This window comes from Panthera uncia (assembly GCF_023721935.1).
Source record: "Panthera uncia isolate 11264 chromosome C1 unlocalized genomic scaffold, Puncia_PCG_1.0 HiC_scaffold_4, whole genome shotgun sequence".
Taxonomy (NCBI): Eukaryota; Metazoa; Chordata; class Mammalia; order Carnivora; family Felidae; genus Panthera; species Panthera uncia.
Genome location: NW_026057585.1, coordinates 90,486,524 through 90,514,465, shown reverse-complemented (window position 1 = coordinate 90,514,465; position 27,942 = coordinate 90,486,524). Strand labels below are relative to the sequence as shown.

At 55.8% G+C, this 27,942-nt stretch overlaps 3 protein-coding genes across 5 annotated transcripts in view; 2 read left to right on the top strand and 1 right to left on the bottom strand.

Annotated features, from left to right (window-relative positions):
• Window positions 1-3,325: 3,325 nt before the first annotated feature.
• Window positions 3,326-7,923, top strand: NBL1 (NBL1, DAN family BMP antagonist). The gene is made up of 3 exons (XM_049617945.1): window positions 3,326-4,858; window positions 4,987-5,098; window positions 6,461-7,923. Exons 1-3 carry the CDS (start codon window positions 4,689-4,691, stop codon window positions 6,707-6,709), a joined length of 531 nt encoding a protein of 176 aa, XP_049473902.1. The 5' UTR covers window positions 3,326-4,688; the 3' UTR covers window positions 6,710-7,923.
• Window positions 7,924-12,679: 4,756 nt separating this feature from the next.
• Window positions 12,680-24,874, top strand: HTR6 (5-hydroxytryptamine receptor 6). Its single transcript, XM_049617940.1, has 3 exons — window positions 12,680-13,724; window positions 24,066-24,224; window positions 24,425-24,874. The coding sequence occupies exons 1-3, from the start codon at window positions 13,011-13,013 to the stop codon at window positions 24,872-24,874; spliced, it is 1,323 nt and encodes a 440-aa protein (XP_049473897.1). The 5' UTR covers window positions 12,680-13,010.
• Window positions 24,875-26,868: 1,994 nt separating this feature from the next.
• The window catches only part of TMCO4 (transmembrane and coiled-coil domains 4), a 103,301-nt gene continuing 102,227 nt past the window's right edge, over window positions 26,869-27,942 (bottom strand). For 2 of the 3 annotated variants that reach the window (XR_007454908.1, XR_007454909.1), the window contains exon 17: window positions 27,848-27,936. Coding sequence is in view for 1 of the 3 variants with exons in the window: in XM_049617934.1 (XP_049473891.1) it covers window positions 27,595-27,936 (342 nt within the window). In the remaining 2 variants the exon portion in view is untranslated. Of the gene's footprint in view, window positions 27,937-27,942 lie in introns of all 3 variants that reach the window. The other variant, XM_049617934.1, reaches the window with a different exon arrangement.

Here is a 27,942-nt window from a genome sequence, read left to right as displayed (position 1 = left end):
AGCAGTGCTGTTATGGGGGATCCTTTCCTGGGGAGTTTGGGGGGGGGCCGTGGCTCCTAACCTGGATGGGCCTCAGAATCCTGTGGGAGCACTTGCAGATGCCCAGGCCACAGCCCGGACCTGTGGGGTCAGAATTTCCAGGGCTGTGGCCCCAGGGCATCTGGGTTTTGGCAGACATCCCCGGGAAGATGCTGGGTTCTGGTAGGTGTGGAGAGAGAGGACCCCGAAGACCCTCCCACGAAGCCTATTCTTACTGCCCCACCCCCTGCCCTTCCCCAGGGACCTTCTGAACCAAGGATCCCCAGAAAAGCACTCAGCGGCTCCCCTCTGTTCGTCCACTGCCTTGTGCCTCAGTGTGAGAGATCTGGGTGCTCACCTCCTTGATCTGTGCCTCAGTTTCCATGGTGCTGGAATGGGTCAGCCATTGTCCCCTCCCTTCCCCCCGGGAGCTTCCTTTCTGTCTTGTTGGCAGCCTCAGATGTGTCCGGTGTTTGCAGGTCCTCTGAGGATCTGGGGGGTTTGGATTTGGGTGGCAGTGGGGTGAGGTGCCTCCATTGAAGCTTCTCCATGATGCTGAGGAAGAGTTGTATCCAAGGAGTCAGGGGTCGGCCATGGCTGCATGCTCGTCAACGGGGGCGTCTCATAGGCGGCAGTGGGGGGGGGAGGGTATGTCTCGTGAAGGAGTGGGACTTGAACTCTGCTCTGAGGGGGTGCGAATAAGGATAAGAGACACAGCCTGCTGGGGCAAAGGCAGGAAGCCCCAGGCCTCTTGCCAGCTCCAGACCATTCCCTGGATTCCCTGGATGCCTTCTCTTCCTCTGTTCCTGGCTTTGTCCTCTGGGAGCCTTTCCATCTGCAAAGGTAGCTGGTGGTTACCTTGCTTCTGTCCATGTTCAAATCTTGGTGTTCGTAAATCCAAAGTTTGTAAGCTTAAATCTCTTAACCTCCCCGTGCCTCAGTTTCTTCATCTCTAGAACGGGGGAAATAGTAGTAACTATCTTGTGGAGTTGTCATAAGGACGTGTAAATGACTACGTGTAAAAGTGCCTCGAACAGTACGTAGACCACAGCACCAGCTCTTGCTACCGTGAGATGGGCAGGGGATGTGCTGGGCCGTTAGGGATAAAGCCTCCCCTTCTTGCCTTTGCTTGTGCGGTGCCCTCAGCCAGCAGCTCCCTCCTCTCCCCATCATTGGTAACTAACTGTCATCCTGAATTAAATCCAGAATCACAAATCTCTCCTTCCCTCCGCCCCAGCCATCTCTGACTGCCCGTCCGAATAACTACTTCCTCCAAGCCCATCTCCCTCGACCTCCCTCTTTAGGCTCTGAGTTCTGAGTGGGCGTAGGGTCTGGGCCCGCAGCTCCCCTGCCCTCGCCCTCGCCTCTGTCTCCACCCACCTAGAAGGTGCTTAGTGAACTGAGTGTTGACCTGCAGGGAACTGCATGCCTCAGTGGAAAAGCATTGCTTGGCCTGACTTGCTGGGGGGCCTTGGGATGACTCCTTGGTGGGTGCGTGGGGGAATCCCTCTTCCCACCCTGGTGTTCTAGGAGTCCCCTGACTTGTGGTGTGACCTTCAGGGAGGGAGGAAGAGATGAGAATCTGTGGGTGAGGCTCTCATCTGAAGAAGGAAGGTCCCCCTACTGTGTAAAAAAAATCAGCTAATTTGCTGCTTGAAAAAACAACAAAAAAGCATAAACCAACAAGAACAACAACAAACTCACTAGCAAAGAGCCCGACCCAGTGTGTGTGGGGGGCAGCAGGGGTTCCTGGGGGTTGGGTGTGAGAGTGGGCCGAGGGTGGGTGCGTCCTGATGACAAGTGTCTGTGGGAGAGGCTAGCCTGGGGTCCACCCTGCCCCGCCCCCTGCTCCAGTGCCCCACCCTCTGCTGCCTGGCCCGCCTTTCCCTCACTCTCCCAGGGGAAGAGGGCTGGCCCGAGCTGGGTGCCCGCTGATTGCATCCGCCCAGTCGTTCTCCCCAACAGGGCCCTGCTCCCCATCTTAGGGTTGAGGCCGGCACAAGCATGCAGAGAGATGAGCTTTATTTCTGGAAGTCACACAGGCCCTGGTGGGAGGGCCAGACTTGAACTAGGAGACTCCAGGGGCCCCGTGCTTGTGCTGTGAGCTGGGCAGTTGGCTGGAGATCAGGGCTGCTGGCCTGGGTAAGCAGAGTGTGGCTCCAGCCCCCTCTGAGGTCCCGGTTGGGCCTCGCAGGTTGGCTTATGGCACGACCACCCCCCCCCCCCCCCCCCCCGCCCCACTCCTTCCCTTCACGCTGTGGGCACAGCTGGATTAGTTCTGGGCTATGTGCTAGAGACGGAGACTCACTTTCTGCTATAACTTGGCCCTAATAATCAGTCCCCATGCTCCAGGCCCCTGACTCCCAACAAAAACTCACCCTTGCCCTGTCTCCCAATAAACGTTGCTTTATTAACCCCACCCCCAATCACAGCTCTGCCCCCCTGTAGCCTGGTTCCAGCCCATGGCCTCCATTCCAGCCCCCACAACCCCCTCACCAAACTGAACTGCAAAGCAGACCCAGCTGGGCTCCAGGCTGTTTCCAGTCAACCCCAGTCTCAACTCCCACTGAACACCGCTCCCGGCCCCAGTCCCCTCCTGGCCTGGACCCGATCTTCCTGAGGACTCTCCATAGGGTCAGGTATAAGACAAAGTCCCCAGACCTTTCTGAGGTCTCTGAGGGGCTGGTCCAGCCTGGGGAGGCCTAGGGAGCTCTGGCCTCAAGTGGGCCTCCAGGGCCCCCTCGTGGGCCTGACTCAGAGGCCAATTCCCTGGACACGGAGAGGACCTGGTGGGGTCAGGAAGCCTCCTGGATGTGCAGCTTGTTGAAAAATTAGTTCGGTTGCCAGTTAGGAACAAGCCCATTCTGTTTTGTTGGGATGTGGTTGTACTGAAAACATGGGCTTCGCTGCCCATCTTATGAGTGAGACCGGAAATGCGTGGGTGAGAGCTGGGGTCATGACACAAACACATTTGGGACGGGGCAGAACACCCTTCCCCTTTCCCCACTGGCTGGAGCAGGGGTCACCCAGGCACTGGGGTCCAGTGACATGGGGCTTGTCTCTCCTCCTGGAGACCTCCGGCAGGGAGAAGGGGCTGAGCAGAACTTTCTGGGTGGAGACAACAGATCGAACAGCCCTGCAGCCTGGCCCAGGCTCTCCGAGCAAGCCCAGCGGAGCCAGCCCACCTAGGTTTTCCCTCCTCGGGGCACTTCCGGGACACTCCCTCCCCCTTCCTGGGCTTTTCACCAAGGACCTGCCACTTTCTGCAGGAGGTGGGCTGAGGGTAGGGTCGTTCTGAATGCGATGTTCCCCTCTGGTGCCTGGGGGACAGCACCTGGCCCCTGATCCCGAGTCAGCCACCTCCAGGCCCCTCTTGGGGGTGCCTGAAGACACCGAATCCGGAACCGACTGAGCTGGACCAGTTCTCAAGCCCGGCTCCATACCAGAAGCACCTTGGGAGCTTCCTAGAGGCTCACTCTGATCTAGAACCTCACCCCACAAGCCCCCAGGGGATTCTCATGCTCCACCAGGTTTAGAAACCAGTGGTCCAGGGCATTTCACTCATTTTTTGGACGGGGACGCTGAGGCCTGGGTGTCCAGGGTCGCACAGGCACGAGCACTCCTGGCTCCCTGTCCAGTGCCCTTTCTCGTGTCCTGTCCCCAGAAACCCCCTTGCAGGCACTGACCTCGTTTCCTAGCCGCTCTGAATCCTCCCTCGTCCACACGTTTGGAGGTGGGGGAGAGGGCGAAGTCTACAGAAGATGAAGTTGGGGAACAAACCCCGGGAGAGCCCCCTCTGAGTGGAATCCTTCAGACACACGCTGCCCTGCAGCGCCATCTTCTGGCAAATTCTGGCATTACTGTCTCCTTCCGTCCAGTTTACAGAGAGGGTCCAGCGCTTGGCTTGGCCTGCCTCGGAGGTTGGGATGGAGCTGGGAGACGAATACACATTCGTCTCAGGGCTTGAGGCTCTGGTGGGGCAGCCAAAGAATAAATGGTCTGGTCCAAGGTTAGCTGTTTCACCCGACGCCCAGCCAGCCGGGGCGGCACCAGACTTCACGGTGACGGACGAAGGTTTTCCTGGTGGCTGACCCCCGGGGCGGCATGCCCAGGAGACGTGCTGGGTGGCCAGCCCCTGGAGGGCAGGCGCTGTGTGGGCAGTCTTTTGTGTTTCCCGGAGGGCCCACAGCATCACAGCAAGGAGGGAGCTAACGCTTGCTCAACACTCACCACGCGCTCGGAGACTCTGCATCACGTTGGGCACTCGTCCTTTGCCATCCGGTCTCACCATCCCCATTTCTTAGATGAAGAAACTGAGGCACAGACATAAAAGGTGACTTGCTCAAAGCTGCACAGTAAGTTGGAAAAGTAACGCACGTGGAGTGTGTGTTACCTGCCAGCCTCACTGCCGAGGGCTTTGCAGCTCATCTTTGTGACCCCCGCCCCATGCACATCTATCAGCAGCCCCATTGTCGAGGTTCAGAAAGGAGAAATAACTTGTCTGAGGTCGTGCTTCGCTGGTAAGCGGTAGAGCTCGGATTTGCACCCAGGCAGTCAGGGGTCAGAGCCCATGCTTGTAACACCACCGTCCGCTCTGCCCACGGCCCGCTGGGCCCTGCTGGCCTCACCTACTGTCTGCGCTCCGTTCCAGGGCTCTAGAGGCCACGGGCATGATGCTTCGGGTCCTGGTTGGGGCTTTCCTCCCCGCGATGCTGCTGGCCGCCCCACCGCCCATCAACAAGCTGGCACTGTTCCCGGACAAGAGTGCCTGGTGTGAGGCCAAGAACATCACCCAGATCGTGGGCCACAGCGGCTGTGAGGCCAAGTCCATCCAGAACAGGTGGGAACCCCGGGGGTGTGAGGGGAGTGGATGCGTCCAGAGGCCCGGAGGGAGGCGGAGACAGGGCTGGCCGCCCGTCCCTGCCTCCGCCATGGTGTCACGGGCGCCGTGACCGTCTCCTCCCACAGGGCCTGCCTAGGACAGTGCTTCAGCTACAGCGTTCCCAACACCTTCCCACAGTCTACGGAGTCCCTGGTTCACTGTGACTCCTGCATGCCGGCCCAGTCCATGTGGGAGATTGTGAGTATGGCTGCCCGCCCCTGCCCAGCCTCCCCGCAGAGACTTCCTGGGCCTTGGCCCCAGTGCTTATGAGTAAGGCCCCACTGTGTGCAGGGTCCAGGGCTTGTGCTGGGGATACACGTGTGGTCCTTGCCACGTGATGGCTTATGAGTCTGACACCAGCGTGTACAGGACAAGGGATCTCTTGAAGCTCCATTCTGATGTCAGTCACATTCCGAAGTCCTTTTAGTGGTTTCCCATTGTCTTAAGATGAGACCGAACTCCTTGTCGTGACCCACAGTGCCTGGCGTGGCCTGGCTCACCAGTCTGTTGAGCTTTGGCCTCTCTCATTTCCTTTACTAGCTCGACACTTGACATCAGTGTACTTTCTCTCAGTCTCTCATGCCTACTCTTCTTGCTGCCACCACAGGGCCTTTGCACATGCTCTTTCCCCTGTTTGCTTCTCCTCCTCACCCAGTTAACGTCTGTTTATTCTTCTGCTTGTGGCTCAGCAGCGTTTTCTCGGGGCCCTAGCCCATCGCCTTGACCGCTGTGTGCCTCTGCTTTGACTCCTGTCACAGTTTCCCATCTGCATTTGGGTGATTTTGACAAATCTGTTTCCCCCACAAGATTCTGAATTCTTTGAGGAATCATGCCTGTCCTTGTGTCCCCAGAGCTGGCAGGGAGTAGGTGCTCCGTGGAAGGAAGGAAGGAAAGGAAAAGGAAAGGCCGTTGGAAAAGTGTGACCTTAGGAGAAGAGCAAAACCCTGGAAGGCTCAGTAGGGCTGACCTAGGCTGGGCTGGGGGTTTGGGATTGGGCTCCTTGAAGAAGTGATGTCTGAGCACAGATCCAGAGGTTGGGTACAAGTTAACTGGGCCAGTTTGGTGCGGGTGGTAGGGGTGGGTTAGGCAAGGACCTTTCAGGCAGAGGGAACAGCATGTGCAAAGTCTCAGATCAGGCAGCTCAGAGTTGGCGGTGGGGAGGGGCTCAAGGTCAGGGGCAGAGAGGTCAGCTGGAGGCAGCCTGAGGGTCCTGCGGGGCCTTAGTAAGGAGTCTGAACTTTTCTTTAAGTGCACTGGGGAGCACTGAGGGGAATTTTAGGCAGGGGCAGGCCCTGTTGGGTTTTCCCCTCAGGCCTCTGTGAGGGAATGGTAGGGAGGCGGCAGGACTGGGTGTGAGGAGACAGGTTGGGTGGGACCTGCAGGGGCTCACCCCCACCCCCAGTGGAGGGGCCCACAGAGGTAACTGGGGTATCTCGGGTGGGCTCAGGGATTCTGGGGTCTCTGGGATTGCTGGTCCCGTGAGGAATGTTGCCCTCGGGGCCTCCCTGCCAGCCCCTGGCCTTTGGAAATATGTCTTCCCTTCTCTCCTGCCCTCCCCAGGTGACCTTGGAGTGCCCCGGCCACGAGGAGGTGCCCAGGGTGGACAAGCTGGTGGAGAAGATCCTGCACTGTAGCTGCCAGGCATGTGGCAAGGAGCCTAGTCACGGGCTGAGTGTCTACGTGCAGGGCGAGGACGCGCCGGGCTCCCAGCCGGGCACCCGTCCCCACCCCCACCCTGGAGGGCAGACCCCTGAGCCCGAGGACCCGCCCGGGGCCCCCCACGTGGAGGAAGAGGGGGCTGAGGACTGAGGCCCCAACTCTTCCTCCCCTCTCGTCCCCTGCGGAATGTTGTGTGTCACCCTTGGGGGAAAGGTGGGGAGAAAGGCTGAAGCCCCCCTTTGGCACTGGACGGACTTGGATTCAGATTTGGACTTGGAATGCTCTCTGGTTGCCGTGGAGATCCGAGGGGAGGGGTCGGGGGCCAAGCTGCACAATTTAATATATTCACGAGTGAGGGGAGGGAGCAGTGGATCTTCAGGGTTCTTTTTCGGAGGGCGGGGGGTTCTCTTCCTTTCTGCCTCCTAGTGATGTGCCTTTGGGAGGGGGAGGAGGTTGGCCACGCTGCTGAGGTGGGTGCGCGGTCCTCACAGCCCCTAGTGGGGCCCTGAGTCCGGCGGGGGCGGGGGGGGGGCGCCTTGCCAGGAGCAGCCTTGAGGGAGGGGCTGGGTCCAGGCTGGGGGGACCACAGGAGAAGCTGGAGCCCCACAGGCTCCCCCAAAGGCCTCCCGTGCCCAGGGCAGCTGCTCCCAGGTGGCACCGAAGTGGCCCTCCCTCGATGGCGTGCTTGGGAGTCAGGTCTGGGCAGGACCCTGCTGACTCATGGCCCTGGAGCTGGGAGCCAGGCTCTCTGGGCCTCTCTGGCTTCCTTGGCTTTCCAGAGGGTGGAGGGAGGCAAGGAAGGAGCCTTCCTCGGCCAGGGAGAGGGGAGGGCTCCCAGACCATCACCAGAGTGTCCCTCCCTCTCCCTCTCCCTCTCCCACTCCCCCCCCCCCACCCAGTTCCGGGTCCCTCGGAGAGCTGGTGGAGCCAGCCTTTCCCCTCCTGGGGGGTGCTTTCTAAATATCTGACGATGGGGAGGCTCCAAAGAGGGACCTGGGTGGGGTGGACTCTGGCTGAGCCTCAAGAAACTAGGGAGAGGAGGGGGTGGGTCCTTGGTGGCCAGTGTCCCCATAGCTCTCCAGCAGCTCTCCACCCATCACCTCCCTCCCAGCTGCACTTTAACCCAGAGGGGGAGTGGGGTCCTGGGGACAGGGCAGGCGGGCAGTGAGGAGTGCCCCTCGGGACCCCTTCCCGCCTGTGTCTGCTCCTCTGACCCCAGGGCGGCTGGTAGCTCCCCCAGCCCCCTGCCTGGGGGTGCCCCCGGCCCTCACGGCTGTTCCGACAAGAGCTTCTGGAGCTTGTAACCAGCAGATTGTTTCCCTGACGGACCCTGAGTTTTCTCATGAATAAATTTGTTCAATGCTTGTGTTCTCTTCCTTACTAGGGGTGGGGGTGGGGGCTCTGCTGACCCAGGGTACCCCAAGGGGCCCTTGCTGAGGCCTAGGGGGAGGGGGTCAGGCTGCACAGTGAGTCCCCCCTCCCCCAGCACACCCTCCCTGCGGGCTAGTGACCCTCTCACTTTCCTGCCGTGTTGTGCGCTGTGGCTCCTGCTTTCCTGGCTCCCACCTCTTTCCTTGGGCGCCCACTTCTGGCCTTCTATATGTCTTGGGTGGGCCTCCAGACCAGGCACTTCCAATCTTGACCTTGGTCCCTTGGGCTTGCCTCCCGTCAGCCCTCTTCATCCTCACAGTGAGCCAGCATCAGCCCTTTCCTGGACCCCAGCCTAGCCCGGCCCAGAAGAAGGGGACAGAAACAAAGCCAGTGGTTCTAAATGAATATACGAGGTGGGGTGTTGTACCGACTACGTGCCAGGCTGGGCACCTGACCGCCTCACAATGACCCTATGGGTTTGGTATCATTGCCCCCCATGCCATTTGGTCCCCCCACATTCTCCATTGAGACACCGTGGAGCTGGTGGGGTGGTGTGAGGACTCTGACCCTTTCTTCCTCACACACATCGCTGTAAACACCATGTACCAGGCAATTTACATATATTATTTCTAATCCATGGAAAATCCTCCTTTTGCAACTGAGCGCGTGCGTTCATGCCCCGGGAAGGCTGTGCCCAGGCTGGGAGGCAGCGGTGCCGGGAGTCTAACCTTGCGCCCTCTAGCGACAAGGGCTGTGTACTACACACGTGGTTTCCCCAGTGGACACAGCCTTCCCTTCTTGGCTGCTCCGCGCTGTTGTGTACTTCCCAGCTCCAGGACGTCGCTCCTTGCAGTTGTTTGGACATACCCATCTATGGGTATGACCTGGACTTGGATTGGAGAGAAGTATACCTCCTGTATGCAGACTTTAGTGACCCCTAGTCTGGTAGGGACAAGCCCTGGCCATCTTAGTAGCCATTCTTTACGGCTGGTGGTGAGGACTGACGGGAGGGCACAGAGAAGATGCTGCGGCGCTTCCAAGGACTCAGAGACCAGGTCCAAAAGAAGGACTTCCTGGGACCGTGTCCTTGGTGCTGGACCTCTGAGGCCCAAGGACCGTCTTGGCAGGATGAATCTTGGTCAGGAGCCGCCTCCATCCTGTGTGTGGAACAAGGCAGTGTAGACATACAAAGAGATTAAGAGGCTGGTTGGAAAGAAAGCAGGAAGGTGGGTTGGCGCGGCTGGTGGCACGTCTGGAATGCGAGCCAGAGTTCAGACTTCATTCCCTTTGCAGTAAGCGCCCCGGAGGCGTCTGCACAGAGCTGGGTTTCTGGGAGAGCGGAGACCCGCGGCGGTGACTGCAGTGGTCCAGGCAGGAGAGGAAGGACGCCAGAATTGGGCGGGGGCAAAGGCGCGCTGGGGAGGCGGGGCGAGGAGGAGAGGCGCCGATGATTGGATGCGGGAGCAGCAAATGGGAGGAGCCAGACTTGATTGCAGGCAAACCCTTGAGAAGCGGCGCTAGCGGTGCCAGCCTGCCCCCGGGAGTGAGGTGCACGGAGCAGTGACTTCGATTTTCCTCCTGGCCAACCTCAAGCTGAACCACCCAGAGAGCCCCCCGCCCCACAGCGATGGTGGAAGGACCTAAAATCTTTACAAGGGATTAACGCTGACAGCACAGGCCCCTCCCCGCAAGGGCGGGCGAGTAATTAGCTCCAGCTTCCCCACCTCGTTGGCTTACGTGGAACCTACAACTCCCAGCTAGTTTTCTTCCCCTGCTGCATGCCTCTGGGAATATCCAGTCGCCCTGGGTTCAAATCCTGGTCGGGCCACTTCTTAGCTGTGTAATCTCGAGGAGGTCGGTTAAACTCTGAGGCTCAGTTTCCCCATCTGTAGCATGGGGACTAATGATCACACCTCTCTTAACCCCAGGGTCGTGGTGAGCTTTACATAGATTGATGTACAAATGGAGCTTGGAACGGTGCCTGGAAAGTAGGAAGACCTTGAAAAACGAGCTGTTGGTGCAGCTGGCTGGCTCAGCCGGTAGAGGATGTGACTTTCCATCTCAGGGTCCTGAGTTCAAGCCCCACATTGGGTGTAGAGTTTATATTAAAAAACAAAACACACATACACGAGAAAAATGCCAGCTGTCGTTCTAATTATCGAGAATGAGTGATTGGGTCACAACTGCTGGTGGATGCGCTGATAGTTTTGTTCATTCATTCATTCATTCATTCACTGAACAGATGTTTACTAAGGAGCTTAATATATGCTGAACCTACAGCAGTGAACGAAACTGACCATGAACACAAGGAATTTATCCAGTTAATCAGCATCTTCTGCAAAAGCAGCTTTGGGCAGACCTCACAACCTCCCTGGACCTCAGTTTCTCCCTCCCTGTAATGCAGAACTCTGGCAGGCATAATAGAGGTGGCACCAGCCTTCTCCAGAGAGGGAGCTCCCCATGGCTAGAAGTAATCAAGAAGAGACTGAGCATCCCTGAAGGCCCCTCTCTACCCTGAGACATTAAGGGTGTTTAGGACTTTATTATTCCATGACAGAGATGATAAACTTTAAGAGCACACACATGGAGCTTTAAGAAAGTTCTTACATTCAAGATAATAACAGTGTGGCCACAAGGTGGCACCACTACCCAGCCCAATCTAGACAATTTTTTTTTTTTTTTTTTTTTAATTATAGTTAAGTACAGATCACAATATAACAAACATCTTGGGGGGTGCCTGGAGGGCTCAGTCAGTTAAGCGTCCGACTCTTTATTTCAACTCAGGTCATAGTCTCCCAGTTCGGGAATTGAGCCCCACATCAGGCTCTGCACTGACAGCTTGGAGCCTACTTGGGATTCTCTCTCCCCACCCCCTACCCCCACACCCCTCCCCGGTTCACGTGTGCACGCTCTCTTCCTCCCTCTCTCTCTCTCAAAATAAATAAATAAACATGAAAAAAATCCTCAAACATTTGTGAATCTGTCACCCAGAATGAACAAATAATAAAGTTGTCATGTTTTCTTTAGACTTATAAATGAATGAATGAATGAATGGATGAATAAAGGCCTCCTCCTCCTCCACAGCCGCATCTGTGGGCAAGACTGGGACTCTGAGTACCAAATAGTGACTTGAGGGTGGATGGGGTGCTGCAGGGTCTTGAGGTTTTTCTGTCTTGGGCGTTGGACGGTCCTGAGTTTCAGTTCCACTAGACTTGCTGACCTTGGGTGAGTCCCAGCTTAACACCCACATATCAGCATTATTGTAGCGGTAGGAATAATGGAGTAAAGCCTCTGGAACATGGCGCGAATCGTGTACATGGGAGGTACTCCTTTTCAGTTTCTGTGGAGGGAAAAAGACCCCCTCCCCCCTCAGATTCCCTCAGGTTGCTTGCTCTCCGTGTTTTCTTTTTTTCCCCATAGCAGTGATCCCTTTACGGCGACTTTAAAAGTTTATTATGCTTATTGTTTACTGTCTGTCTCCTTCGACTAGAATGTAAACTCCGTGAAGCTGGATGTCGGTTGTGGTTACTCTCGTGTCCTGATTGGTCAGAATAGTGCCTAACACCTAGTAGGTGCTCAATAAATGTTTGTTGAATGAATGAGTGGAAGCCCCAGTATTGATCTGTGAAGTTTCTGGTAGAGATTCTTCTTAGCTAGGGGAAGAGACACACAGAGGGGTCACCTTCCGGGGGTGTTACACCCAACCTCTCTACCTGTGGTGTCTCCACCGCATCTGGCCTAAGGATTCCCGAATCGGAGACTTCACCCTCAGTGAGGCTGTCGGGAATGTAGGTTTCTGCTCAAAGGAACCCAAGGAGGAGGTAACCTGCTGTTTAAAGGTTTGAAGGACTACATATACTATTCTATACGCACATATGTGCACATATGCGTGTGTGTACACACTGGAGGGCAAGCGAGCTCCCCAGTAGCTCCCAACGGGCTCCCCCTGCTAGCGCGACGACCCCCGCTGCGGGTGGGCAGCCCCCCGTTGGGGAGCAGTCCTAGGTAGCCGCGGCCACAGCCTCTCCTTTGAGTTCCTCCTGCGCCGCCGCCGCGAGAGGGTCGGAGAGGGGTGTGCGGGGTGGAGGAGGCCGAGGCTGGGGCGGCGACCTGGGGGTGCGGAGGGCCCCGCGCGCGGCGGGGCGGGGGCTCGGCTGTCCCCGCCCACCGCGGGGCGGGGCGGGGCGCAGGCTCCGCGGCGCGGGGGACCGCGCGCTCCTGGAAGCGCCACCGGCTCCTTCGCGCGCGCCTGCCCCTCGCGGCGCCTCCCGGGCTCCCTGGGCGCCTGCCCGGCCCGCGGCCGCCTCTTCCTCCCCCAGCCCCGCTGCGCCTGCCGCAGTCGCCGGGAGCGGAGCAGCGCCGAGCGCCCAGGTACCGAGCGCGGGCGGGAGCGGGGCCGGGGACCCGGCGGCGGCGCGGCCGCCGCTGCTCCTGTCCCCGCGGGTCGGCCCGGTGTCCTCCCGCACGCCGCAGGGGGCCGTGGCCGCCCAAGCCCGGGCTGCCTCTGCGCCGGCTCGGAGACCTGCCTTCCCCACCGGGGGCTTGGCCGGGGCTCGCGTGCGCCCCCCCCCGCCCCCCATCCGCCGCCACCCGAGTCACCGCGGTACGCCCACCTGCCACGGAGGGGGTGCCCCGGGTTGAGCGCGTCCCCCGCTCCCGGCTCCCCGGGTCCCCGCCCCAGGCAGGCGTCCGCGCCCCGATCTTCCCGCCCGCCCCCTCTAGGGGGCTCTGCTCCCACCCGTCCAACCGTCCAGTCACTTGGCGTCTCGTCCTCCCGACTTCCCGCCCGCTCTCCACTTGGCGCCTCATCGTGTGCCCCCTCCCGAACTCCCCACCAGTTTGCTCCGTAGCCCCACCTCACACCATATAACCCCTCTCCACCTTCCTGGGCCGTTGCCCCTTCACCCGGTGTGCCTGTCCCTGTCTTCCCGCCTGATCCCTGGTGGCGGTCTGTTCTCACCGACGACGCCCATCCAGTCTCCGCTCCTCCAGGTCCCTTGCCGAGTCCTCCCGCCCACCGTACCTCGTCCTCCGGACCCCTCTCGGGCCTGACGTCCTCGCTCTCCACCCCCTCGCCCCCATGGTCCCAGAGCCCGGCCCCGCCAACAACAGCACCCCGGACTGGGGGTCGCGGCCGCCTTCGGACCCCGCAGGCAGCGGCTGGGTGGCGGCCGCGCTGTGTGTCGTCATCGCGCTGACGGCGGCGGCCAACTCGTTGCTCATCGCGCTCATCTGCACGCAGCCCGCGCTGCGCAACACGTCCAACTTCTTCCTGGTGTCGCTCTTCACCTCGGACCTGATGGTGGGGCTGGTGGTGATGCCGCCGGCCATGCTGAACGCGCTGTACGGGCGCTGGGTGCTGGCACGCGGCCTCTGCCTGCTCTGGGCCGCCTTCGACGTGATGTGCTGCAGCGCCTCTATCCTCAACCTCTGCCTCATCAGCCTGGACCGCTACCTGCTCATCCTCTCGCCGCTGAGCTACAAGCTGCGCATGACGCCCCCGCGCGCCCTGGCGCTGGTCCTGGGCGCCTGGAGCCTGGCCGCGCTCGCTTCGTTCCTGCCCCTGCTGCTGGGCTGGCACCAGCTGGGCCGCGCGCGGGCCCCTGCCCCGGGCCAGTGCCGCCTGCTGGCCAGCCTGCCCTTCGTCCTCGTGGCCTCGGGCCTCACCTTCTTCCTGCCCTCGGGCGCCATCTGCTTCACCTACTGCAGGATCTTGCTGGCCGCCCGCAAGCAAGCGGTGCAGGTGGCCTCCCTCACCACCGGCATGGCCGGCCAGGCCTTGGCGACGCTGCAGGTACCCGGGGTGTGCGGGGAGAGCTGGGCTTGGGGGGATGGAGGGGAATGAGCAGCCACTGGGTACCCACCGGGCAGCGTGCACTTAATATGTGCACTTGGTGGTGACCTCCGAGTGGCCATCTCCAGCTCCCACCCCTCTTCTGTGCTCTAGACTCAATGCTGTCTCTAGGACAGCTCCATCAGCATGTGGGGCAGGCTTCTCGAAGGTTCCATGTGCAAAAAGGGAATTCAGGGGGTCCCAGCCCTCCCTCCCTACTCCTCTCCCGTCTTTCCCATCATGGCAAATGGCAACATCGTGGCATCACCCGACAGAAAGTTAGGAATAATTTTTCTTCCTCATGCCCATGGGATTCATTCGCAAGGCCTGTTGGTGCTGCCCTCCTAAAGCTGTGCCACCTGTGATGCCACCCTCCCCATCTAGGCCACCAGCGCTTCTTACCTGGAGGCCTTTTCTGGTCTCCCACTGGCTTCCCCTGCCTCCACTCCAGGCCCACTCCTGTCTCTTCCCTGCACAGGAGCCACAACAATTTACAGAACGAAAGTGATCCCATCATTCCTTTTTTTTATTGTTTATTTATTTATTTTGAGAGAGATAGAGAGAGAGAGAGAGCGTGCGCACACACACTAGGGGACGAGGCAGAGAGAGTGGAGAAAGAGAGGAAAGAGAGAGAGAATCCAAGGCAGGCTCCGCTCCGTTGGCACAGGGCCTGACGCGGGGTTTCGATCCTACGAACCATGAGGTTATGACCTGAGCCGAAACCAAGAATCAGAGGCTTAACCGACTGAGCCACTCAGGCGCCCCATCACTCTTAAGAGAAAAGAGGACACCCATGTCAAGATCTGGCCTCAGAATCTGGTGCTGACAACCTCTCTCGCTTCACCTCCTCCCCTTGCCCTCTCTCTGCACCAGCACGTTGGCCTTCCCATGCTCCTGGAAGGCACCAGATGGACTTCTGTGCACTGCTCTTCCCCCTGCCTGGAACGCTCTTCCCCTGGGGCTGCCCTACCCGACTGCTTTTCAGCTCACAGGTCACCTCTTCCCGGAGTCCGTGCCTGCCCACCCTGTCTTCAGACCCGTCTGTGCTCCCTCACTCTGTTATTCTCTATCCTGACCACAGGTTTATCTGTTGACTTGTTCATTGTCAATCTCCTCTACTACAATGTAAGCTCCGTGAGGGCTGGGAACATCTGGGTAGGTTTTGATCCCCACTGTACATAGTAGGTGCTTACTAATTACTCGTGAGTGGTAAGGGCCTGCAGTGTCTGGAGTAGACTGGCCGCTCTTGTCACTCAGGCCAGTTGGCACTGGAGTCTCAGTGCCTATTGTCCTAAACCCCTGACGAATGGGGGTTTAGGTTGACTAGGCCTGAACCCCAGAGAATGAGGTCACAGGCTCTGAGGAAAGTCCTGACTGGGCCCTCCAATCTTTTTTTTTTTTTTTAATTTATTTTGAGGGTAGGGGGGAGCGGGGCAGAGAGAGAGAGAGAGGGAGAGAGAGAGAATGCCAAGCAGGCTCTGCATTGTCAGTGCAGAGCCCGATGTGGGGCTCGAACTCACCGACTGTGAGATCGTGACCTGAGCTGAACCGACTGAGCCACCCAGGCACCCCATCAGCTCTCCAATCTTGATCTATCTCCAGGTGCAGGAGGCTCCTGCAGGATCGAGGGGCGGTGCCTGGAGGTTTGGGTGGTTGGGGGCTGAAAGGCATTTCCACAGAACAGCTTGCCTGTCCCACGCCAGCAGTGTGGCTGGCCCATAAACCGGGGGAACAGGCCTTGGGTGGACAGGAGGTCCTGGCAAAGCAGTCCTACTCCCTCCCTCTATCTGTGCTTGGAGAACATTCTTGAATCTCAGGTGGCTGTGACCCTGACTTGGTTCTCCAGTGGTAGGACGGCTGCCTTGGGCCATCCACACTCTCTCCCTGGGTTCTTGTAAAGGAGCGTTTCCCAAACCTCAGGCATCTGGAACCACCTTGGAATATCTACCTTCCTTCTTTCCACCCACCCGCACGCCTCAAGTGGCTGCCTCCCTATGTACTTAGCATTTTCTCTAGATCATTTCACTTATCTTTTTACTTCCATGCACTTGTTTAGAAAGGAAACTTCTTATCTCTTCTGGAAATGGAAACTCAGTACCTTTGCCATAAACGGAAGGAAGGCAATCACAAAGACAGCTTCAGTGAGCGGCAGGAACCCCAGCAGTGTTATTGAAGTCCAGCTTGGCGTGATTGGAGTGGCCGAGCCCCCAGGCCCGCTTTCTCTCGGGTGTTAGCGGGATGTTAAAGGCGCAGCGGCACGAACACGAGACTTTCTCTGGACGTGACCAGAAGAGCTGGGAGAATGCTGGACAAGCCTCATGTTCTCACTCTGTGATTCAGTTATTTTATGGGTCCATTTACCATCTAGGGTCATCTTCCACTTTTGTGCTTTGGGAGGTTCTGCTCTAGTGGTGACTAAGGATGTGACGAGCTGGCTGGTCTTGATGAGCTTGGGGTGGGACTGGGCTGGACTCTCCATTCCGACGGCGCTTATGACCCATTTTTCTTTCCATGAAGCCAATCGGCTGGTACCAGGATTGCACCTGAGACTGTGGCCTCAGGACCTGGGCAGGAATCCCCCCGGGGTGCTGACAGCTGCAGCCCCACAGTCTTTGAGCACTCACTATGTGCCAGGCACCGAGCTAAGCTCATCCCCCAAACACCCACCCGGGCAAGGACCACCATCATCCCGTTGGACAGATGGGGAGACTGAGGTTCAGAGAGAGAGGAGGTGTCAGACCCCACCACTGACCTTGCTTCCAGAACCACTCAGCTCCTCGGCAAGCCTCCTCCATGCCTGTTTTCCTCATTTCCCGGACACTTGCCTGCATTTGGGGAATTTGTTTCTGGACTATTGCCTCTAGTCCGTCTTTCTGGGTCACCACCCCTTTCCTCCCACCCAAGCTGACCTGCCTCAGAGACCGAGCTTTCAGCGGGCAGTGGGGGGCTCTCAGTGCCAGCAGGAGCTGATGAGAATGAGCAAAACTCGGGGTACACTGGACCCCTTTCCTCCTGTCCTCAGCCCCGCTTAGCCCTTAGCTCCCTCCCTTCCCCAGTCCAGCTGCTAGCTTCCCCACGAGGGAGGGGTGGGGGACATGCGTTTCTGAGGCCCCAGCTCCTCTGGAGTTGAGGACATGGTACCTGAGCGGGCTTGAGCATTTTACTCTCTCCCGCTACCTCCCACCTCTACCTAGTTATTTGAACGGGGTTTTCCGAAGCCACTGGTTAGCTCGGTGGTTTCAGCCGCTGTCCCTGCGGCCGTGAGGAAGGGGTCCCACTTACAGCTGAGGCAGGGATTGGGCTGGGGGTGAAGAGAGGGGCGTGGGAGGAGTGGTGTCAGAGTGAGTGAGATGCTTGGAGGGCAGGGGGAGAGAGAGAGAGAGATCTGTGCCAGGGTGGGCTGGTGCCCATCCTCAGGAGGGACCCACGTGGGAGCTCAGCGATGGAGAGCAGCCGGAGAGAAGGAGGTCTGCCTGAGACTTCGCCTTCCCAGCTGTCTCAGCACCAGGACCTGTGCCTCTGGTCTGGAGCCCTCTCCCCTCTGTCTTCCTCGGCACCTCATCTTTCTCCCCTTCTCCCACCCCTGCCTCCAGATCCACCTCGCCCCCTTCTCTGCCTTCCTTCTACATCTCCCCATCTTCCTCTCCCCCGTCTCTCCCATCGGCTTCTCCCCCTCTCCTCCTCCGCCCTCACCCAACTCTGCACCACTTTGTCTCAGTGATCTGCCTTCCCTTCCATCGCTGTCCTTCCTCCTCCTCAGAAGAGGCTGTGATCACAGAAATATCTCGGGGGCGGAGGAGGGGGCTGAGCTGGGGAAGGGTTGCAGAGGAGCAGTGCTGAGCATGGCAGCCTCGGCTGCTGCTGGGAACAAGGCGGCCCGGAGCAGCCAGAGCTGGTGCAGGTGCTTGTACATCCGGCTGGTCAGGGGTTCGGGTCCTGCCTCCTTCCCATCGCTGCTGATGACTTTGGACCAGGTCGTTCACCTCCCTCTACCCCAGAGTGATGCCATGTATCACATGAGGCTGTTTGAAGAATCAGTGAGATAATGTATATAAGCCTGGCACAAACTGGGTGCTCAACCAGTGGCAGTTTCCCCCCTTTCCTCTTGGTGGTAAGATATATGGTTCCGGAGAAGTTATCCCTTCAAGCCTTTCTAGGGGAAATCCCCACGATTGCCATCAATAGCAGCCACATCACCAGAATCAGAGCGTTGAGCTGAACTCTAATAACAGAGAAGATAGCTGGCTCTTACATGGTGCTTACTATGTGCCAGGTGCTGTTCAAGGGACTTTATGCATATTACCTCAGTTAATCCTGACTACAATCCTACGAAGTAGATGCCATTACAATTGCCATTTTACAGATGAGAAAGCTGAGGCTCAGAGAGGTGAAATACCTTGCTTGAGGCCACACGGCCAGTGAGTAACAGAGCCATGATTTGAATCCAGACGATTCTGGCTCCACAGTCTGTCTGAGAACCCTTATGCTAGGAGTAGGTGATTGTGGATAATTTAAATCACACAAGGGAATACATCAGTACACTTTAAAATAAAAATTCAGGAGGTGCCTGGCTGGCTCAGTGGGTAGAGCATGCGACTCTTGATCTTGGGGTCACTAGTTCAAGCCCCACATTGGGGGTAGAGGTTACTTAAAAAAAAATAAATAAAAGTCTGGCCATAGGGAGAAAATGAAAGACCCTCTCAAGTTCCACCCAATCACCTTCCATTCCCAGGGACACTCTTATCAATTTAAGATATGTCTTTCCACTCCTTTTTCTTTGTGCGTCCATATTTGTTGATGCACCCAAAGAGAGTGCTTTGTTTTGTGTATTTCTTCAGCAATGGAATCACGTCGTCCCTATTATTTTGCAACTTGCTGTTATCACTTAATATCGATATTACGTCTTGGAGATCTTTTCATTTGATCGATTATGTTCTTTTAATCATCTGTGTCATAGTCCATAGTGGGGATGTACCATGGTTTACTTAACCACTCTCTTTCCATGCACGTTTAGGCTGTTTCCAGTTTTTTTCCTGTGTCGTGATACACATTTCTGTATATGCAACGTGTACAGACATGTGTTTAGGTATTTTTTTTAGTGTTAACTTATTTTTGAGAGAGAGAGAGAGAGAGAGAGAGCGAGTGGGGGAGGGCAGAGAGGGAGACAGAGAATTCAAAGCAGGCTCCACACTGTCAGTGCAGAGCCCAGTGCGGGGCTCGAACCCACGAAACATGAGATCATGACCTGAGCCAAAATCAAGAGTCAGACCTCCACCGACTGAGCCACCCAGGCGCATTTATTGAACACAGGAGCCTGTAGGTGGAATTGCCTCCTGGCAGCCTGCGCTCTGGCGGTGACACGCATATCCGAGGGGCAGGCAAACAACAGATCACGGCCCTGAGGGGCCATGAGGTGGTTACAGGGCAGAGAAGTGGGCAGGGTGAAGCTGGCATCAGCTAGACCTCAGGGTGAGGCTGGTGGTTGCCACTGGCTTCTGCTTCATGAGGGCTTCTGGCTGACACTGGTGGGGGTTTCTGGAAGCCCCCAAATGGAGGCAGTGTGGTGAGTGGAAGAAGTGCAATTTCTGGAGCTAGAAAGGACTTTGAATCCCTGACGCAACACTTATCTGCTGTGTCACTTCCGGCAAGTTGTTTTGCCTCTCTGGACGTCACCTGCAAAATGGGCATAATAATGCCTACCTTGTGTAAAGATTAAATGGCATGATGAATATCAGATGCCGACACATAGTAAGTGGGTTGTAGTGTGGGCTATAAATGTGGGTTATAGTGCTGACTGGGGGTCACTTGGAGTGCTTCGCTTTGAGACCTTGTACTGGGACAATGTGACCTGGGAAAGGTCCCCTGTCCTCTCTGAGCCTTGCCCTTTTGTCTGTGTTTTTGGGTCAACTCTTTGGAGAGAAGAAAAGAAAGAAAAACCCAGGGTTTCCCCAGGAAGATTCCTAGAGAGGGAATCTGAGGCCGTCTTTAATTCCTTTTCTGGAGCTCCCTCTCTGATGATTGCCCCCAAATATCTCCCCATTGTCTCAGTTCCCCAGTGCCATAGAGCTCTGACAAGATCAAGGCTGTCTCTTGCTCCGTCCAGGTCACCAGAGGTCAGGGGGGATACTTGTATGAGTGGTCCCTCTGAGAATGGTGGCTCCCTCCTCCCCTATTGGCTATCCCCACTGTTGGAAGCAATTTGAAGGCAAGGCAGATCTTTGGGGGAAGCAGGAGTCTCTCCTCCAAGTTGACCATGGTGGGTCCACAGAAGCCATATAGAGTCTACTCTGGAAGGGAGAAAATGAGAAGAGGAAAGAGAAAAGCAGATCCTTTTTTCCTCCCTTGCTACATACAGCATGGTGAGTCAGAGCATTTGTCCTGACATCTGTGCTGCTTCGGGGAGCCTGAGTTGCTGGCAGAAGGACAGGGTTTCTGAGGGTGCTCAAGATTTCCCCAGCCTCCAACACATGCCACTGAACCAACATCAGGGCTACCGTGTATTTAGCACTTACTCTATGTCAGGCACTGTGCATGCATTTATTATCCACAGCCTCACAATGACTCCACAGCTGAGTATTGTTTTTCCCATTTTACAGATGTGGAAACAGAGACTGTCTCAAGATCACAGAGCGAGTAAGTGGTAGAGGCATGACTTGAAGCCAGATCACTTGTCTTTACAAACCCAGCTCTTGCCTCCGCACAGTGCTGCCCCACCAAGACAGAGGGGAGAGATCAAGTGCTTCTCATAGGCTGCTCCTTGTGAATTTGTCTCTGGTGGTCCTATAACCAGATTTCACCTGGGTAAACATACTGATAAGCTCCCTGGTGGGAGTTACAGTGTGCTTCATCTCCGACTTCCTGCCCACTGTCATTCTAGAATAGGACTCCTTGATTCTATAGAAAGAGAATATATACCTGGGGTTTCAGCACCATGGACAGGACCCCAAGTCTGGATACCCTGAGGAGGCTGGGAGAGAAGACACGGATGGAAGAAGGCCCCTGTGCCTGAGAGCGGGGTGGGGCTTTGGCTTTGGTGCTCCCCAGGACTGACATGTCTTCTTGGCTTTGCCTCCTCCGCCCCCTTTCCATCTGTGGAGGTTGCCTGGGAATCTGGTTCCCTTCCTGCCTCCTTCTGACTCTTTCATCACCCCATACCCAACCCACCTCTTGCTGCCTCAAGAGCTAAGCTGAGCTCTCATGCAGTTTAGGAAATGTTAGAGGAATCCCTGGCTTCCAAAGGCCAGGCGTGTTCCCAGGCAGCACACGCAAACTTTGCACAGTTCAATTAATTGTGCACACCTCGGCACACTGATATTTACTTAAATTGCAAATCTCGGTGGGTCTCACTTTGTGTAAAACTGGTGTATGAAAATCCAAATTGACTCTAACATGCAGTTCAGAGGGGGGCTCTGTCTCCCAGCTTTCATGGGCCCCAGGGGTTTCATGGATGAACCTCAAGGTGGTCTCTGAACCCACTGGAAATGTGGGATGTTTTTTTTCCTTCTCTGTGTATGCATGTGTAAGAATTTATAAGCTTTTCGTTTTCTGGGAAAAGGTTTTGTAGATTTCATTGGATTCTCAATGAGCTCAGGAGGTTGAAAAAGTTAAGGGAATAGCTGGGCTAAAGGATCATCCAGTTCAAGGCTTTTAGTATTTTGGGACTACTGGTCGCCAGTTTCCAAAGTCAAATTCTAACCTCCTCACGCCTGTGTCCCCTTCGATGGTTGCTGTGGGGCAGCTCCTTTTTCCTCCTTTTCTCCCCAAAATCCAGCTCTTAAGTCAATGTTTGGGAATGAAGATGTCTGTCTGCCAGTCCACATTGTAATTTGGGTTATAAAATGCCAAGGTTAGTGGCATCCCTAGTAGTCTAAATTGATTTTATTGCAAACATTGCTCTGTGCACACGTTTTCAGAAAAGCACGTTAGCATGAGGGTAATGGTGCAGGCAAGAGCATTACTCCCAAATATGAGGAGAATCTGTATATGAAGAAAGTGCCAGACCTGGACAGCATCAGAACTTCTTTTGTCAAGTACTGTTCATTTTTCTTTTCAAAAAATTTATTAATTAAAAAAATTTACATCTAGGTTTGTTAGCACATAGTGCAATAATGATTTCAGGAGTAGATTCCAGTGATTCACCCCCTACATATAACACCCGGTACTCATCCCAACAAGTGTCCTCCTTAACGCCCCTTGCCCAATTAGTCCATTCCCCCACCCAAAACCCCTCCAACAACCCTCAGTTTGTTTTCTGTATTTGAGAGTCTCTTATGGTTTGTCCCCTTCCCTGTTTTTATATTATTTTTGCTTCCCTTCCCCTATGTTCATCTGTTTTGTTTCTTAAATTCCATGTATGAGTGAAGTCATAGGATATTTGTCTTTCTCTAATTTCACGTGGGATAACACACTCTAGTTCCGTCCATGTTGTTGCAGATGGCAAGATTTCATTCTTTTTGATCGTTGAGCAATATTCCATGGTATATATATACCATATCTTCTTTATCCATTCATCTGTTGATGGACATTTGGGCTCCTTCCATACTTTGGCTATTGTTGATAGTGCTGCTATAAACATGGGGGTGCATGTGCCCCTTCGAAACAGCACACCTGCATCCCTTGGATAAATACCTAGTAGTGCAATTGCTGGGTCATAGGGCAGTCCTATTTTTAGCTTTTTGAGGATCCTCCATACTGTTTTTCAGAGTGGCAGTACCAGTTTGCATTCCCACCAGCAATGCGAAAGTGTTCCTCTTTTGTCGCATCCTTGTCAGCATCTGTTGTTGCCTGATTGTTAATTTTAGCTATTCTCCCAGGTGTGAGGTGGTATCTCATTGTGGTTTTAATTTGTATTTTCCTGATGATGGGTGATATTGAGCATTTTCTCATGTGTCTGTTAGCCATCTGGATGTCTTCTTAGGAAAAAGTGTCTATTCATGTCTTTTGTCCATTTCTTCACTGGATTATTTGCTTTTTGGGTGTTGAGTTTGATAAGTTCTTTATAGATTTGAATGCTAACTCTTTATCTGATATCATTTGCAAATATCTTTTCCCATTCCGTTGGCTGCCTTTCAGCTTTGCTGATTGTTTCCTTCGCTGTGCAGAAGCTTTTTATTTTGATGAGGTCCCAGTAGTTCATTTTTGCTGTTGTTTCCCTTGCCTCCGGAGACGTGTTGAGTAAGAACTTGCTGCGACCAAGATCAAAGGTTTTTGCCTGCTTTCTCCTCGAGGATGTTGATGGCTTCCTGTCTTACATTTAGGTCTCTCATCCATTTTGAGTTTATTTTTGTGTCTGGTGTAAGAAAGTGGTCCAGGTTCATTCTTCTGCATGTTGCTGTCCAGTTTTCCCAACACCACTTGCTGAAGACACTGTCTTTATTCCATTGGATGTTCTTTCCTGCTTTGTCAAAGATTAGTTGGCCATATGTTTGCAGGTCCATTTCTGGGTTCTCTATTCTGTTCCATTGATCTGAGTGTCTGTTCTAGTGCCAGTACCATACTGTCTTGATGATTACAGCTTTGTAGTATAGCTTGAAGTCTGAAATTGTGAGGCCTCCAGCTTTGGTTTTCTTTCTCAGGATTGCTTTGGCTATTTGGGGTCTTTTCTGGTTCCATACAAATTTTAGGATTGTTTGTTCTAGCTCTGTGAAGAATGCTGGTGTTATTTTGATAGGGGTTGCCATCAAGTACTGTTTAATTGGAACTAATTCTTGTAGGCCAAAGGCTTTGTGTGGTGCTGGGGCTCACAGTCATGTGTGTCAACTGAGTGTTGTCCTTTGTGGGGTGAGCAGGGTGGTCTTCTGAACTGTCTGATTTGTGTTTGGGGCAGTGTTGCTCTGTTTACTGTGCTTCCTAGAGGTCCTTGTGTCAGGGTCAGGGCCAGGGCTCAGTGCAGGGCCAGGATCAGGGCTCAGTCTATTGCTGAGCTCAGGCCACAGTCTGGGGCTAAGGTTGGGCTCAAGTCCAGTCCAGAGATGAGGCTCAGTTTGGGACCTTGGTTATGTAGGTCTCAATCTATAGTAGTTATCAGGGCTCAGCCTGGGACCAGGAGCAGGGCTTGGTTTACTGCTGATGTCAGGGCTTGGTCTAGAGCCGGGATCAAGGTTCACTCTGGAGTCAGGGTAAGGTCTGCAACTGGGGAATCTAGGACCACAGGGCTCATTCAAGGATCAGGAGGGCTCCGTGTATCGCTCGTACTAGGGCTCAGTCTAGAATTAGGATCGAAGCTTCATCTGTGGCTGGGGTCAGCGTCGAACTGGAGCTCTTCTCTCAGGTATCTTATGTATGTGGCCTTCTGTTTCACAGGTGCCCAGGACCCCACGCCCAGGGATGGAGTTGGCTGATGGCAGGCGTCTGACCACCAAGCACAGCAGGAAGGCCTTAAAGGCCAGTCTGACACTGGGCATCCTGCTGGGCATGTTCTTTGTGACCTGGCTGCCCTTCTTTGTGGCCAACATAGCCCAGGTAATGCCACCACAGGGCGCAGGTGAGTCCAGGCCTTGCTGGGGAGGCCCCGAACCACACCCCAGCCCAGACATGGGGATGGAGGAGGGTGGGCTGCCTCTCATGGCATTTGTGTTTGTGTGTGCCTGTCCCATCCACGCTGGGTGGGGTGGTCTGTGAGCCTGCTCCGGGACCAAGCATGACATACCCCATCTCTCCAGGCTGTGTGTGACTGCGTCTCCCCAGGCCTCTTCGATGCCCTCACGTGGCTGGGTTACTGTAACAGCACCATGAACCCCATCATCTACCCACTCTTCATGCGGGACTTCAAGCGGGCCCTGAGTAGGTTCCTGCCGTGTCCCCGCTGCCCCCGGGAACGCCGGGCCAGCCTGGCCTCACCCTCCATGCGTACCTCTCACAGCGGCCCCCGGCCGGGCCTGAGCCTGCAGCACGTGTTGCCACTGTCCTTGCCACCTGACTCCAATTCTGACTCGGGCTCAGGCTCCGGTGGTTCATCGGGCCTGCAGCACACGGCCCAGCCGCTGCTGCGTAGAGAGGTCCCCCGGGACCCCCCGCCCTCTGCCAGGGTTGCTGCTGTGGTCAATTTCTTCGACATCGATCCGGTGGAACCCCAGCTGCAGCTGCATCCACTTGGTGCTCCCACGAACTGACCTGGGCTTGGAGCTGGTCAGTGGGGAGCTGAACCGGATGGGACCAAGTCCCCAAGGCCTTGGACTGGCTCTGGGCTAAGTCTGGAGGCTGCAGGTCTCCTGGGAGCCCTCTGAATTCCGGTGGGGTGCATCGAGCCAGCCCCCATTGCCCACTCCCTGGGATAAAAACTGGCTCAGATACTGCTTTCTCCAGGATGCTCCATTGCTGAGTGTTACCCGTGGATGTGTGTGGAGGTGGCTGGGGGACTCTGGCAGAGGGGAAAAGGACCTCTTGGTTCAGGTTGGGGGGAAGACAGCCATCTCCTTTGACATTCTAGGAGACTGTAGGGAAGGGATGCCTCTGTCTGCAGAGGTAGATTAGTGCTGAGCTGAATCCCTCACTCCTCAAAAAGTGTAATCCGTGGGCCACCAGCATTAGCGTCACCTCCCTGCCATTTGTTACAAATGCACACCTGTACCCACGCCCCCACCCAAGACCTGCTGAGTCAGAATCTGCATGTTAGCGAGAGCCGAGGGGTGAACTGTGTGCACATTACAGTCTGAGACGTGCTGGCTTGGATGATCGTTAGCCCTGAGGATGATTTGCCGGTTTTCATTCTGGCCACTGCCTTCAGGATGCACAGAAAAACACCTGCCCCGGGTGTCAGGAAGGCATACGTTTGAACCTCTGCTCCACTACTCCTAGCTCTTACACGAGTTCTGTAACCTCTCTGAGCCTGATGTTCCGTGTGCAAAGTGGGGTAACAATGCCTGCCTCCTAGGGTGTCATGAGAATTAGGGCAGCATGTGTGGAACAGAACCCGCAGAACCCGCAGGTGGTGCTGCTGTAGGTGGTACCTGCTGTTGTTAGAACTCCTGGCCCAGATCCCACCACCTGACTATGGCTCCCCGACTTCTAGCTCTGGATGCTGAGTGGGGCTCCCGTGTCCACTCCCAGGCTGCGGCCCTGCCTCTCCTGGGGGCCAAGTGGGGGCAGGTGGTTCCTTGCTCAACACCAGGAATAGGTTTCCCTTCATCTTGGACTTCCTTGGACCTAGAAGGGAGCCAACTGATGGGGGACAGGCCAGCCCATTGCCCCACCTCCTTCTGGCATTCCCTGGGTCAGTGAGGGAAACAGTGGTGGCCCCTCAGTTCAGCAGAGTGGAAAAGCCATCGCTGGTGTGGGTTACTGCCCTCGGGCAGGTAGGTGGACCCTGGCACAGGAGCCTGGGTTACCTTTGAGGCAGGGGGACTCTTGGTCTCCACAGTTCACCTGCCGTAAGTTCTTTTTCAGTCAGAGGCCTCCCCAGTTTCCTTCCACCAACCCAAATTCCCAGGGGGCCCTCCATGGCGGTCGGGCGCTCTCCTTGGTGCTGATTAGAGTCAACTCTGGCCCTGGCCACCAGCCACAGAGGGGTCACGGTGCTTGTTGGGGCTTCCCCTCAGCCCCCCGGCCTGCCTGAGTGGACTCCCAATAAACACTACCTGAGGCAGTGACCATGGTGTGGACTGGATTTGCTTGAGGGGCCCCTTGGGATGGAGAAGCAGCTGGTGAAGTAGGTTGAGACCCTGGGCGAAATGGGCTGTTCGGACTCAGAACAGCAGGAGTTCTGTAAATATCTGTTGAATGAACAAGCAAACGCATACGTGAGGATCCATTCGGCGCTAATATTCTAGTTCCTTCTGCTGTCCTCCTCCTGGCAGCCTGCCCCAGAGCTTGTCAATACTTACTCTGCCTGGACCTTGGTTTTCCCCTCTGCACAATGGAGGATGACCTTCTCTGGCCCTGTCATTCAGGAACACTGGGAGGAGCAAAGGAGATACAGATACAGTGGCCAAGAGTCTGGAATCTGACTGGAGTTTGAGACTGACCAGCTGTGTGATGTTGAGCAGGTTACCTAACCTCTCTGGATCTCAATAACCTTCAGTAACATGAAGGTAATAGCAGTAGCTACCTCATAGCTATTGGTAGGGTCAGCTGAGACAACTCATGAAAGCACTCCGTCCATGGTAAATTCTCAATAAGTGGTAGCTATTGTTACTTTTATTATGATAATCATCACCTCTTCCTGTTCTAGGAAATCCTTCCCCACCATAGTGCATGCTGATTCAGCATATATTCACCACACTGTGACAGTTAGATCCAGGGCCACCATAGCACAACTGGGGGAGTGTGCCCGTTATATCACCTTCATGTGATTGATGCTCCTGTGGTTCTGCAGTGCACAGCCTGGGTAGCTGCACAAGGCAAATCTGATGAGATCTCCCAAGAGCAGAGAGTAGACTGCTGGCTCCCCATCTGTGCCTGCTCTGCCTGTGGGCTGCTGGGCAGCCCTGGAGTATGGGCATTCACCTGGATTTACTGGGGCTTGGGGGGGGGGATGGTGCCTTGGAAGCCTTGGGCCCCGGAGAGCCCCCCAGGCCCCCAGATAGTCAGCCAGACTATCTGTCACCCAGGCCACAACTGTGACCTGAAATATAGGAAGCCCAAGGCTGGTTGAGTCCTGGGGCTCTAAACTGTGCTTGGTCGTCTCTGCAGGGCTCTGGCCTTGCTTGCTCACAGAGGGAACGCTGTCTCTCTGCGAATCCCCCGCCTTCCAATTCCTTTCTTTTCAATTCCAACGCCTTCGACTTAGGAAAGGCACCGGTGGACATTCGGACTCGTGGGGGGCACCTGGTGGAGGGGTAAGAGAGTGCTGCATGTAGGAGCCTGGGAAGACAGCTCCAGTCCCCTTCTGCGGTCAGTCCAGCCCTGCGCAGGGCCCCTGGGTCTCGCTGGCACAATCGGGGCAGCCCAGTGGGTTGGGGCCCATGCCGTGGCCGCAGGTCTGGGGACTCTCGGCAGGGTCCAGCCCTGCTGGCACCGGGGCTCGGCTAGGGTCAGTGGCTGTGGCCACTTTGGGGCTGTCTCCAGGTGTGGTCTTGTCTGATGAGGAGGCGGCTGCTGTCTGGTGAGGCTCCTCCTGGGGCAGGCTGCCTGGGGCCAGCAGGAGCCCCTTTTCGTCCCAGCCTGGCTTGGTGTGGATGCCCACAGTCTTCAGGATGACGTCCATCTGCTTGGCGTAGTCCAGATGGCCGCTGACCTGCAG